Source organism: Pteronotus mesoamericanus, unplaced genomic scaffold (assembly GCF_021234165.1).
Source record: "Pteronotus mesoamericanus isolate MK-2021 breed Mesoamerican mustached bat unplaced genomic scaffold, CSHL_Meso_final contig_101, whole genome shotgun sequence".
Classification (NCBI taxonomy): domain Eukaryota; kingdom Metazoa; phylum Chordata; class Mammalia; order Chiroptera; family Mormoopidae; genus Pteronotus; species Pteronotus mesoamericanus.
Window position 1 is genome coordinate 27303038 of NW_026555001.1, and position 12765 is coordinate 27315802.

The following is a 12765-nucleotide window of genomic DNA, read 5'->3' on the forward strand; positions in this document are numbered from 1 at the left end:
GCTATCACACCACTAGAGGCAGTCGTGGGCAACCTCGTGCGGGCTGTGCGTAATAACCTGCGCTCGTAGCTGTGCCCTGGGTGGGTGGGACTAGCTGCATTCAGCCTTTGCATGGCACTCATTTCTGGCTACTTAGTCCTAACTGTCCTTAATAAATCTACCAAAGATGATGCTTCAGAGTATAGTTTTAATCTACTTACACTATAAAATTACATTGTCACATCAAGGTAATTTTAGTCTGTTTTGTTAGTTTTGCCTGGAGAAATTTTGACTTGTGTGCATTTTGGAATTTATATTTAACAGTTTAAACACACTAACATCTTCTGCATTCAATTTTGTGTGTTAGGAAATTTTTAAAAAATATGTTGCGGTATATGCCGAAATTATATGTTTTCAACTTGTAACAGGTAATTTTCAAATCAGAATGCATGATGAACTTTAAAGTGTTACCATTCTATGCCAAAGTATTTACCTGTAGAATTATTGCATATGCCTTTTCCTTATCACTTTTGTACTCTTTCTCCTTCCTTTGATTGGATTTCCACCAAAATTCATTATTTTGGTTACTTTCATTTGGTACCAGAATAATTCTATTATATATGATTATTTTAGAAAAGACCTGGCAGGTAATGACCATTTCTCCTTTTTTTCAAAGAAGCATATTATAAAACTTTAATGTATTGATAATTTACCCTTTATCTTGATAAAGCTCAACTTACAAGTACCACCTGAGTCAGATTATAGCTTTGATGGAATTACAGGGATCCATGTGTGTGTCTGTTTTTCTCTTAAAAAGCTTCTAAAAATCATTCAGAGGTAATACACATTTTTAATATAATCTTCAACAATAGAGAAAATATATTTTAAAATAATTGATGAAATGTAAGTTTTAAAGGAAATCATGAAAGTTAACTTATGTGAAGGTTTTTGTTCTAAAGAAGAAGTCCTATTGCCCAACCCTCAGGCAGGCTCCCCACGCAAAGCACGCAGCCCAGCGTCCCGCCACGCCCCGCCCCGGCTGACAGTCCGTGTGTGTCACGTCTGTTCTGCTGGCCCCTCTCAGCGCAATCAGAAATGGAGCTCTTTTGTGATTTAAAGAAAACTTCTTACTCTAACATAATTTCAGACTTAACTATAGTATATTTTCAAGAGCAGACATTAAAGTTGATACAATACTGTAACTAAACTACAGGTTTTATTTGAATTTCACCATTTTTTCCACTAATGCCCTTTTTCTCATCCAGGCCCCAATTCAGTTGAGTTTTGTTGTCTCTCCTGAGTTCTCTACTCTGTGATAATTCCTCAGTCTTTCCTTGTCTTTCATGACCTTAATTAATACTTTCGAAGGACGCTGGTCAGATGTTTAGTGGACCATCCCTGTATATGAGTTTAGCTGCCATTTCCTCATGATTCAAAGAAGCTGGACCCCTAAATTCAAGATGCTCACAGAACACATAATTATCTCCGCACAAGGAGACTCGTCCATGACACATTATCTCAAAACTATCAAAAGTTAATGGCAAATAAATTCTGTATTCTGGGGGGGAAAAGACTGTATCCTACAAAGAACACCCCATTAGAGTATCATCAGACTTTTCAGCAAAAGCCTTAGAAGCCAGTAGAGAATGGAATGGAATACTTGTAATATTGGAGGAGAAACCACCAGCCAAGAATAACACATTACCATACATCATGATCAAGTGGGGCTCATTCTGGGGGCACAAGGGTGGTTCACACATGCAGATCAATCCATATCATATACGACATTAACAAAATGAAAGCTAAAAATCTTATGATTGTAACAATAGAAAAAAGCATTTGATAAGATACAACCCATTCATGATTAAAACAGTCAATAAAATGGGTTAGAAGGGAAGTACCTGAGCATACTGAAGGCCGTATAAGACAGACTCTCAATATCACACGCAGTGGGGAGATCCTGAAAGCATTTCCTCTGCATGAGGACCGAGACAAGGATGCCCACTCTTGCACTATTCTTCAGCATAGCACTGGGATTCCTAGCCAGGGCAGTCAGACAAGAGAAAGAAATGAAAAGCATCTAAATTGGGAATGAAGAAGTAAAACCGTTACTATTTGCAGATGACATGATTCCATATATAGAAAACTCGAAAGACTCCACCAAAAGACTTTTAGAAGCAACAGACAAATACAGTAAAGTGGCAGGATACAAAATCGGCACAGAGAAATCTGTTGTGTTTCTACTTACCAACAACGAAAGAAGAAATGAAGAAAACAGTCCCATTTACAGTTACAGCAATGAGGATGGAGTACCGAGGAATGAACTTACCAAGGGGAGTGGAAGACCTGTGTTTAAAAAACAGTTACTTATAAAGACATCCGCACCCCTGTGTTCACTGCAGCAGTATCCACGGTGGCACAGACATGGAGCAGCCTGAACACCCTTTGGTGGATGGCTGGATGCGGGAGTGGTGCACGTCTGCAGTGGAATTCCACTCAGAGTGGTGACAATGTGGTAGGATTTTGAGAGCATTGTGCTAAGTGAAATTAGTCGGGGGAGAAGGGACAAGAACCGTTGGTGTCACTCATATGTGGGATACATTTAAAAAGCAACAAACTGAGTGATACACCAGGATGGTAGTTACCAGTGGGGGGCGGGGAGGCAAGAGTAAAGGGGGTCAGATACATGGCGGCGGAAGGAGATGAGGCTTCGGGAGGTGGGCTCCCAGCGCAGTGTGCAGAGGGCCCGTTAGGAAGTTCGGCACCTGGAGTTCATAGAATGTTCCTCACCAGGGTTGCCCCGATGGATTTAAAAATGCATAGAAAGCATTGAAAATGTTCATAGTGCGTAACTGACATTGAGTGTTGGCTGTATGCATCCAGGCTGAAAATGGAGCCCTGCATAGGTATGAAGACTAAATTATTGAAGTAGCGTGTTTTGCTGTTAGTATTTTTGAAGCAATTTAACCTTGGACTACATAATATGCAGCATATTTTGAATTTATATTTAATAAAAACAAACGGAATAAATGTGTTTGATACAATGTACTCCAAGTCATTAATTTCCAAACTTTTGTAGGCCTATCTCCTTGTCAACTTGCTAAGACTCCCTGACTCTCGTAAAATCACTACCCCAACTGTCTGTTCAATATGGTCTCATTCCCTAGCTATATTTATATTTACATGTAGTATAGAGATATGCTCTGTATATACTATATGTTTGTAGATTTATCAGCTCATAATAGAATAATGTGTTATGCTTTTATATGACAAATAACATTGAGCAACTGGCTGAAAATGTTTAATGACAGGTAGTTTTGGCTGTTATAGTCTAATTTTGTCCTGAAAATGATAAAAGAGGCAGTAGAAAATATAAATTTACATATCCTTAAGGATAAGATAAATTTTATCATTTTAAGATTAGATTGAATGGTAAACAGGATAGATCACTTGGGAAAATGTCTTTATCCTCTCTCCTGGTTGGTTTCTCTCTCTCTCGTGGTTATCATTTATATAAACTTCTCAAAAATAGAGCAAGGAACTTAGGAAGTTAAGACCTGCTCTGCCAGGGTTCTGGTCCAGATCCACCACTAACTAGTTCTCCATTCTGTGACTTTGAAGATAAAACGAGTCCTTCTAGACCTCAGTGTCCCTACCTGTCATTGAGGAGGTTCTTGTGTAACCGACCTCAGGCAAATACTTGTTTAGTACGTCACCACATTCCGAAGAGGGTTTCCTTCTAAGTCAGTACTAGAAATACTGGTTATTTTGACTTTTCTTTTGAATGAGACCAAATGTTAATGGGTCGTGCTTGCTTTCACATGTTAAGAAGTAATTCTGCTATTTTATGTTTACGTGGTTATTGTATAGATTCTTGAGGGGAGGTTTTAGATCCCTTGGATTTAAAATATGATCAGGATCTGAAAACATCAGCTGCAGGAGACTATGAAGTTAGTCTGTAGAGAGACTGAAAGCCGTTTAGGTACTTTTTAAATTACTTCACTGATTTGCCTAATGTATTTTTATATGGAGGCATCAGTAATTTCCCCCCTTTATTCCTGTTAATTAAAAAAAAAAAAAAGCCCTGTCACCAAGGGCTGCCCCATTCTCTCCAGAGGTTAGGCTGTGACCGTTTAAGTTAGCCTAGGCTTGGTCCATGGAATGTTCCGCGTTCTCGGGAAGTGTTCTGGGTCAGGCTGTGTGCTGTGATAAAAGCTGCTCCTTAAGGTGTAACGGCAGACAACTCCATTCCCCAACGACACTTCCCACACTACCCACCTTGGTTTGTACTGCAGTGGAAACGTCATTGTGAATCAGAACATTTCACAGTGTCACTTCCTGAGCGTTGTGGCCACGTGACTGCCCGTGTCTGACCTTGCGTGCCGCTCATACGTGTGTCCTCCCATGGCTGTTGCAGGGGCCGGGCCCCGCCTCGGGAATGGTGTCGCTGAGCTCCATGACGGTGGACGCCGTGTGCGAGAAGCTGAAGCAGATAGAGGGGCTGGAGCCGAGCCTGCTGCCGCAGTACTGCGCCACCATCCGGAAGGTGCGTGCCCCGCCCTGCCCGCCGGCCAGCGCTGCCAGACCCGGAGCTCCGACCCGGAGCTCTGAGGGGCAGCCCACGGTGTCCTGTGATCCCTTCACTTGTTAATGGAGGAAAGAATCAAGTGGCTGTGTTACCATGGTGCTTTATCAATGACCTGATACAAGTAAGAAATGCCTGACTGAGGACTGAGAGCTCTAGGGATTTCACTCTCAGATAAACAGGAACTCCTCTTTCTCACATGCAGCCCAGGACACTTAAAGGCCTGTTGTGTTCCATTTCCTTTCATTGTAGTTACTTATTTGTGGCTTAACAATTACGAAAGCAAGCCGCACTGGCTTCATTTCCCCCAGATTCTCATTTTTCTGCCTTGCAGGACTTCTGATCACATCCAGTTTGGCCAAGCCCCACAGGTTTGGGGTTGCCAGGCTGAGACACTGGAGGAGGCTTACATTCCCTAGATCTGACTCTTGCGGTGCTAGCGCTGCCGCGGGATGGGAGAGCGATGCCGGCCTTTTAGAGGACGGCTTCCTGTTCCCCAGGCCGACAGAGCGCCCGGTCGTCCAGAGTCGCTCTCCCGCCGAGGTGCCCTCCGTCTGTGGAGAAGCAGAGGGAAGGCGGACACGGGTAGCGGGCCTCGGTGGTTCCGCGCATTAGAGAACACCGTGTTGGGGGCGCCGTCATACTCACTGCCCCCTCCGTCCTGCCTGAGCTGTTTGGGGAGTGGCCCTGTCCTCGCAGACCTGATTAGTGCTGACCCCCGTTTGCAAAAGCGTCCAGCTCCGCCCCTCGGAGGGCAAGACCGACTGCTCTCCACTGGGCCAGTGTCAGGACGCAGCGAGGCCCCCGCGGGAGCCCCGGCTGGGGGCTCTGTTCCTGTCATGGCGGCGTCCCCCCGCTCAGCACTGAATTGTGGGGCAGCTGGCTTCTCTCTGCGACGGGCTTGGGTCCTGTCGCGGGGCCTGGGCACGGGCCTGCTCCTGCAGCTCTAGGCGCAGGTGCTCCGCAGCTCACCAGGCCAGAATCAGTAAGCCACCCGTTACCAATAAGGGACCTTCCATCGTTTCTTACTGGGGGGAGGCTAGAATTGCAGACACTGGCTCGGGACGATCATTCTGTGTGAATTTAGTAGAGTGGGTGGACATGTTATATGTCTGAAGCTATCTGCTGTGACGGACAGGTTTGACAGCGCCTGCTTGATGTAGAACTTGGTCAGGGGCCGACACACAGAGGGACAGACAGCTTTGCCCCCGCCCAGCAACTAGCATTGGCGTTCACAAGGTTAGGGGAGAAAAACTAACAGCTCTGTTGTTACTCCTGGCAGGGGACGCAGTTCCGGAAATAACTGGGGGGCTGGCTCTTGGGTTGGTCCTGAAGAGCAACGTGTTTCCCTTGAGTGCCTGAGACACTCGGGAACAGGGAGGTGGCTTACGTTGTTCAAACGCACTGTGTTTGTTACGTTATTAAGATGGGACGAAACCTCTTTCGGTCAAGTTTTCTAGTCTCTAATGGTTTTCTTAATGCTATATATAAAAATGTACTTTTAAACCACTAGTAATGTAGAATATGTTGCATTTCTTCTGTTTATTTGTCTTTGTTTTTATTCAGGCAAACATAAATGGCCGTGTGCTAGCTCAGTGTAATATTGATGAACTGAAGAAAGAAATGAATATGAATTTTGGAGACTGGCATCTTTTTAGAAGCGCAGTAAGATATTTTATATTTACAACACTGTATAAAACATGCGCCAGTAAGTGTTGGTCTAAATTGATAGATTTCCGTGTTTTTAAAAAGCACATGGAAATTGCACTTTACACGGCCGCCCAACCCTCATGTGTTCTGTTGGGCGGAACATCCACAGCAGCACGTGGCAGCCGTGGCCTTCAGGCGTTGCACCGGGAATTTTGGGAGAGAGGCCCCTGCTCGTTCTGCCCGCTTTTGACAAAGACCCTGTCCTTGACCTGCCTCTAGCCAGGCTCCTCTCGGCCTTGGTGTCTGTCCTCGTCTGGCCCACGTTGCCCGGTTACAGCAGGAACCATGTTCGGTCGGTTTAGAAAGAACCGGCACTCGGGTCTGCTCACCTCCGCGTGGGATCAGATTCCTTGCGGCCCACCTGCCCCTGGCCCCGCCTCGCCCGGCCCCGCTGTCCCCCCCCCGCCCCCGCCCCGGCAGTTTCCATCCGCGGGCCCCGCCCTGCCCCCCGCCACCGTGCCCCTGCCCCCACGTCTGTGTCGCTTTCTGCCTGAGGCCTCTGCGCCCCTGTTGCCCTGGCTCCGGAGCACGGCCTGCCTCCCCCGCCTCAGCCACTGCCCAGCCCTGGCTGTCTTGGACACCTCCTGGTGGCTTCTGTCCTTAGGTTAAATTTTAAACTAATATAAGAGCGTAGTGGTCAAATCAGTGTGATTACAGTAGGGTGGTCACTGCGGTTACTTCTTTCAGTGGCAAAGTGAACGATGGGCAGACGGCGTGGACATTCACTGGCGGAGAGTGTGCCTTCTCATGGCCGTTGCAATAACGTTTTAATGTTGTAATGTTTTAGTTTTGAATAATTTCTGGACCTTCTAAAATGTCACTTGTCAGTGTGGATGTAAGTGGTACTTCTCTCCTTTGTGAAGGTACTAGAAATGAGAAGCGCGGAGAGCCAGCTGGTCCCTGAAGACCCCCGGCTGCTCACCGAGAGCAGCAGCGGCCCCGTGCCCCCGGGCGACGCTGCCCGCCGGGCCTCGCACAGCGAGCTGCCGCACACCGAGCTGGCCGGCCAGACGCCCTACACGCTCAACTTCAGCTTCGAGGAGCTGAACACGCTCGGCCTGGACGAGGGTGCCCCGCGTCACAGCAACCTCAGCTGGCAGGCAAGTGCGGCGCCGTTCTCCCGTTACCGCAGGATAAGGGCGAGATTTGTTACCAGGACTGTGTCAGCGCGTTAACGTCATCACTCAGAAACGGTGCTTCCCAAGCGCCTGCGTGGATAAGACGGAGAACTCCGTGTTCTCAGGGAGCTGTGAGGAAAAACAAGGCTACTTTAGAAACTGATAAGGACTGCGAAAACAACGAAATAGGTAGTGGCACGGAGAGCGAGCAGGGGCCGGGCTGCCTCAGTTCGGGCCGTTAGCGGGGGTCAGTCTCTGGCCTGCTGCGTTCCTGTTAGAGTCGTTAATTCTTGGTTAAAACACACCTTTCCTGGAAAATGTGCCACATACTGTGCCTTTGAGCACCATATTTTGGTTTTTCGGTACACAAAGAGAGCGCTCACAGGTATTCACCTTTTTATTACCCGATGTTCAGCTGCGTGAGCTCGTTCTTTGGACGCTCTTAGAAGAGGGCGAACAGGTGGGATCGGGAGTAGAACCAAAAGGGAGAGGCCGTGGGACAGTGTCGGGGAGACGCGGGGGCAGAAAAGAGAGAAGGCAAGCGCGGGAGGAGAACAGCAAGCAGCCGCCAAGGAGCGCCAGTAAGAGCGCTGTTTGGGGAAAGCCGCGCTTGCTGGGTCTGCTGTTTTTAAGGATGGTTTGTTTAGTTCAGTAGTAAAAGTGTTTTCTGTTGTTACTGTCTTTTCCTACATGCTATCTACCTTATTTCTGTAAGCTGGGAAACCATTATATTGCTGGGTGTTGGCAAAAATGAAAAAACCCCGTCATTCCACATTGTGACAGATCCACTCGCGCCCTTCGGCCTCTGTGTCTCGGCAGCAGTGGCTCCTCCTTTCCTGCCCGGACTCCCTTGCACGTGTCCCTGCTTCTCCACACTGGTGTTTCCTGCCGTGGCCTGGAGACTCCGCCTTCCTGTTAATGCGGCAGTTTTCAAACTGTTTTCTGAAAAAGAAATTTTGGAAACCTTTTACACTTTTAAAAATTATTGAAGACCCTAAAAAGTTTTTGTTCATATAAGTTTTATCTGTCAGTATTTACTATACTAGAAATAGAAATGGAGAAACTTTAAAAATATTCCTTTATTTAAATATTAATTGCCTATTAACATTTGTATGAAAAATGACAATATTTTCTAAGACAAAACAAAACTTAGCAGAAACGTTACTGTTTTGCAAACCTTTATCATGCCTGGCTGAGTAGGAAGCAGCTCAGTGTCCACATCTGGCCCTGTGCTCAGGCTCTCGTGACGGCGCCCGCCACGGAGAGCGGAGAGGCAGGCGACGCCTCCGTGCCGTGGGGAGGGGGTCCAGACCTGCTGGGCCCCCCTGGCGGGGTGGGGGGGTTGGGGAGGGGGCGCAGCGCACAGCCCGGGGCCGCCACAGGCCGAGTCGGGGGCTGGCCCTCTGCCCCGGCCAGGACCCTCCGCCTCGCTCCTTGCTTCCTCCTTTGCTCATGTCCCTGCAGCTCTTGTGATTCTTTTTCTTCCAGTTCCCTCTTCTTTTTCCTAATCTGTACTTTTTACTCCTCATTTGTTAGCTTTTCTGGGATCAAAAACCCGTCTAAGCATAAAACTTCACATTGTAAATCAACCTTTTAAAAATACCCCCGGCCTGTTTGCTGGGGCCTGGCCGTCCACCCCGGCCGGCCCGCCTCCTGCCGCGTGCGCGGCCCGTGGTCGCCTCCCCGCTCTCTGTGGCTCTCCCCGCTCTGCTCCTCTTCATGGGTTGGGTTTTTTTTGGCATCTTGAGCACATTTTTTTTTACTATGAATTGAAATTTGACAGAACTGTTATATCTTACAAATTGAAAAAGATTCTTTTTAACATACATTGTAGATATGAGTATTTTGTTTTTGAGATACAGCTTAAATCTAATCTTTCTGTGGTCTAAAGGGAATTTTTCCATTTTCTCAATGAGGGTTACTTTTTCCTTAAAGAAAAGGTAAAAGTTTGAAGTTATAAAAACAAGTGCTAAGATATATTTGTTAATACAACCTTTAATTATACTTAAATATTAATCTAATTTTATTAAAATTTGTATAATGCTATTTAGAGTAAAATTGTCTAGTTCACAGCTTTTGTTCACCTGTATTATGCAGGATTCTTTTAAAAGAATTTGGTGGGTTGAAGACTCTAAAAATTACTAAGCGGATATTTGGGGGGGGGTTTTGTTTGTTTGTATTTTTGCTTGCTTCAATTCCCAAATTATTTTTTTTTCTGTCTTCACAGTCACAGACTCGCAGAACCCCAAGTCTTTCGAGTCTCAATTCCCAGGACTCCAGCATTGAAATCTCAAAGCTCACTGACAAGGTGCAGGCTGAGTATAGAGACGCGTATAGAGAGTACATTGCTCAGATGTCACAGCTAGAGGGGGGCCCGGGCTCCGCGACTGTCAGCGGCAGATCCTCCCCACACAGCGCCTATTACCTGGGTCAGAGTTCATCGGGGGGCTCCGTTCACTCCAACCCGGAGGCAGAGAAGGGGAAGGACGGGGAGCCCAGGCAGGACGACGGGAGGAAGTCGTTCTTACTGAAGAGGGGGGACGTCGTGGATTACTCCTCGTCGGGGGTCTCCACGAACGACGCCTCGCCCCTGGACCCCATCACCGAAGAGGATGAGAAATCCGACCAGTCAGGCAGTAAGCTCCTCCCGGGCAGGAAGTCCTTGGAAAGGTCAAGCCTCTTCCAGACAGACTTGAAGCTCAAGGGAGGGGGCCTGCGCTACCAGAAACTTCCGAGCGACGAAGACGAGTCTGGGCCCGAGGAGTCCGACCACACCCCGCTGCTCAGAGACGACAAAGGGAAGAGGGCGGAAGGGAAGGCGGAGAGAGTGCCCCGGTCCCCGGAGCGTGGCGCCGAGCCCGCCAGAGCCTTCATCAAGGCGAAGGACTGCCTGTCCGACGCCCTCCTGGACAAGAAGGACTCCTCTGACTCCGGGGTGAGGTCCAGCGAGAGCTCCCCCAACCACTCGGAAGCCGCCGACGACGCCCAGCTGGAGAAGGCCAACCTCATCGAGCTTGAGGAGGACGGCCGCAGCGGGCCCCGGGGCGTCCCGCACAGCCTGAGCGGTCTGCCGGACCCCGTCGTGGCGCGCATGTCCATCTGCTCGGAGGACAGGAAGAGCCCTTCTGAGTGCAGCCTGCTCGCCAGCAGCCCCGAGGAGAGCTGGCCCTCCTGCCAGAAAGCCTACAACCTGAACCGCACGCCCAGCACCGTGACCCTGAACAACAACAGCGCCCCGGCCAACAGGGCCCTGCAGCACTTCGACGACAGGGAGGGCACCCGGGAGGCCCCCCAGGTCATCCTGAGGCCTGCTTCCAGCTCGGCGGCCATTCAGAATGAAAACCTGAAAAGCATGGCGCATAAGCGAGGCCAGCGCTCAAGCTACACGCGGCTCTCGAAGGACTCCTCTGAGCTCCTCGCGGCGGCCTCCTCCGAGAGCACAGGCTTTGGGGAGGAGCGAGAAAGCATCCTTTAAGGTGGGCACGCCCGGCGGGACAGCAGTGCCGTGCCCGTGACGGAGTCGGCTCCTGTGCTCGTCGTTGCTCTTCGCGTCATTCGCAAACAAGGAACGGCGAGGCGGCGTGTGGTGACGGACACGCCGCACGGCCGGGAAGTGTCGGAAGGCTGGTGGGCCTGTCCACCGCCACCGGCTTTGTAACTAGAAGCTTAAAAACGCACTGTTACACTTGTCATTGGAACAGACCCCATCAAAATTTTTGAGACAAGATCTGAGCATAAAGATAGGTCAGATTTTTTATTATATGGAAAGGGTTTAATTGGCTAAATAAAGGCAGCTCGAGGCCCTTGTGTAGCACTTTCACTCATCAAATGTTTGCGGGAAGGCCCGGTGTTGGGTGAAGCAGAAGCCGGTTTTGCTTGTAAAGGATAAGAGATAGGAACTGACAAAAGATTGAGAACCAGAGTTCCACTATATAAATAGGCAAATTGCTTATCAGAGGGTTTTTAAATTTTGAGTAGAAAGTAGAGGGTAAAGAGGGCTTTAAAAATGGATGAGAAAGTGAGTTGAAAGTGCGCAGAGCGGCGCCCGAGGCCCTGAGCTGTCCTGAGCTGCAGGGAGGGAGGCCCACGGGCGGGCCCGTAACCTCCCTGGCCCGGGCACTGCTCGCCATCCCAGAGCGGCCCCGCCACCGCCGCCTGCCTGGGAGCCTGCCCCAGACTGCACCCGAACCTTCGAACTGGTTCTCAGCGGCCCGGCGGGGAGAGCAGAAACACTGCGTGTCCTTTTCTGGAGGGCCAAGGAGGGCGTGCGCAGCACTGGGCCCGGCTACATGCCTACGGAGGGAGAGAATGGGCAGCCAGTGCGATCCAGAAGGTCAGCGGCAGATCAAGTGAATCCAGAGCTTTGCCAGCCGCGCCCAGGGCACTGTGACCAGCCTCGTTTGTCCCCAAGTCAGCATGTGAATGCCCGCGGGGGAGCGGGAGAAGGGAAGGAGGAGTTTTTTTTAAGTTTAAAAACATGTACCAGTGAGGGTAACAGAGTAAAGGCGATCCCATATAAGTTTCCTGTGGACCGGGAACAGACCCCATTGCTCTCTGCCGTTGTCCTGCCGTTTTAACGTAGCTGATTCACATGGAGTCAGTTCTGGCTGCGTGTCGTCAGATTATAGATGGTGCGATTGTAGATGTCGATTCTCTAAATCTAGTGATACATTTGCGATGTTCTTCACTTCATGGATTTTTATTTATGTGCTGGATAAATTATTCCTTGACCAGTCATTGCACTAATAGTTGCTCCTTGGGGTTTCGTTGCCTTGGTATTGGGGTGCAACCACCCTCACAAAGCGTTCCTTCAGCATGACCTTGACAAATGTCCCAGCCAGTTGAAAAACCACAGGATGTTATTGACATTGTGTATTGGAACGGTGACACTTTAGTATTCATAGTGTTTATTCATTTGCAGTGTTGTGTGGTTAGTGATTATTTCGGGGCAATATTTTGTTTCTTTCTGGGTAGGTAGATGCACCCTAATGTCATTACAGTACATTTATACTGTTTGTGAAGTTAACACTATAATATTGTGTACAAATAGATTTAGAAAACAATAAAAAATTGCATGCTCTTCTGATTCATGAATTTTTATTCACTGCAGCGATAATGCTTCACATTTTGATTAAAAATAAAGTAATGGGGTGTGTGTTATTTCCGATGTCCCCAGTCTGCTAAGGATGCTCAGGTTCAGGTGCCAGGCGCGCGGCCAGCCCGCTGTTCTCAGCTCCCCCTCCAGCCCCCGGGGCTCCGGGTTGTGCGTTCCTGGGCCTGCAAGAACTAGGTTGCCCACCTCCTGGGAGGGTATCAGTTGCTACATGAACATCCTGGAAAAGGGTGCTTTTCCACACTTACTGTTGTCACACC

General features: G+C 48.7%; 1 protein-coding gene across 7 annotated transcripts in view; it reads left to right on the plus strand.

The window, feature by feature from the left end:
* The window catches only part of KIDINS220 (kinase D interacting substrate 220), a 73460-nt gene extending 60999 nt beyond the window's left edge, over nt 1-12461 (plus strand). For all 7 annotated transcript variants that reach the window (XM_054569908.1, XM_054569925.1, XM_054569934.1 and 4 more), the window contains 4 exons: nt 4397-4525; nt 6131-6229; nt 7138-7374; nt 9620-12461. In XM_054569908.1, the coding sequence (XP_054425883.1) occupies nt 4397-4525; nt 6131-6229; nt 7138-7374; nt 9620-10867 (1713 nt within the window). In that variant the 3' untranslated portion in view covers nt 10868-12461. The remainder of the gene's footprint in view (nt 1-4396; nt 4526-6130; nt 6230-7137; nt 7375-9619) is intronic.
* Nucleotides 12462-12765: the final 304 nt, after the last annotated feature.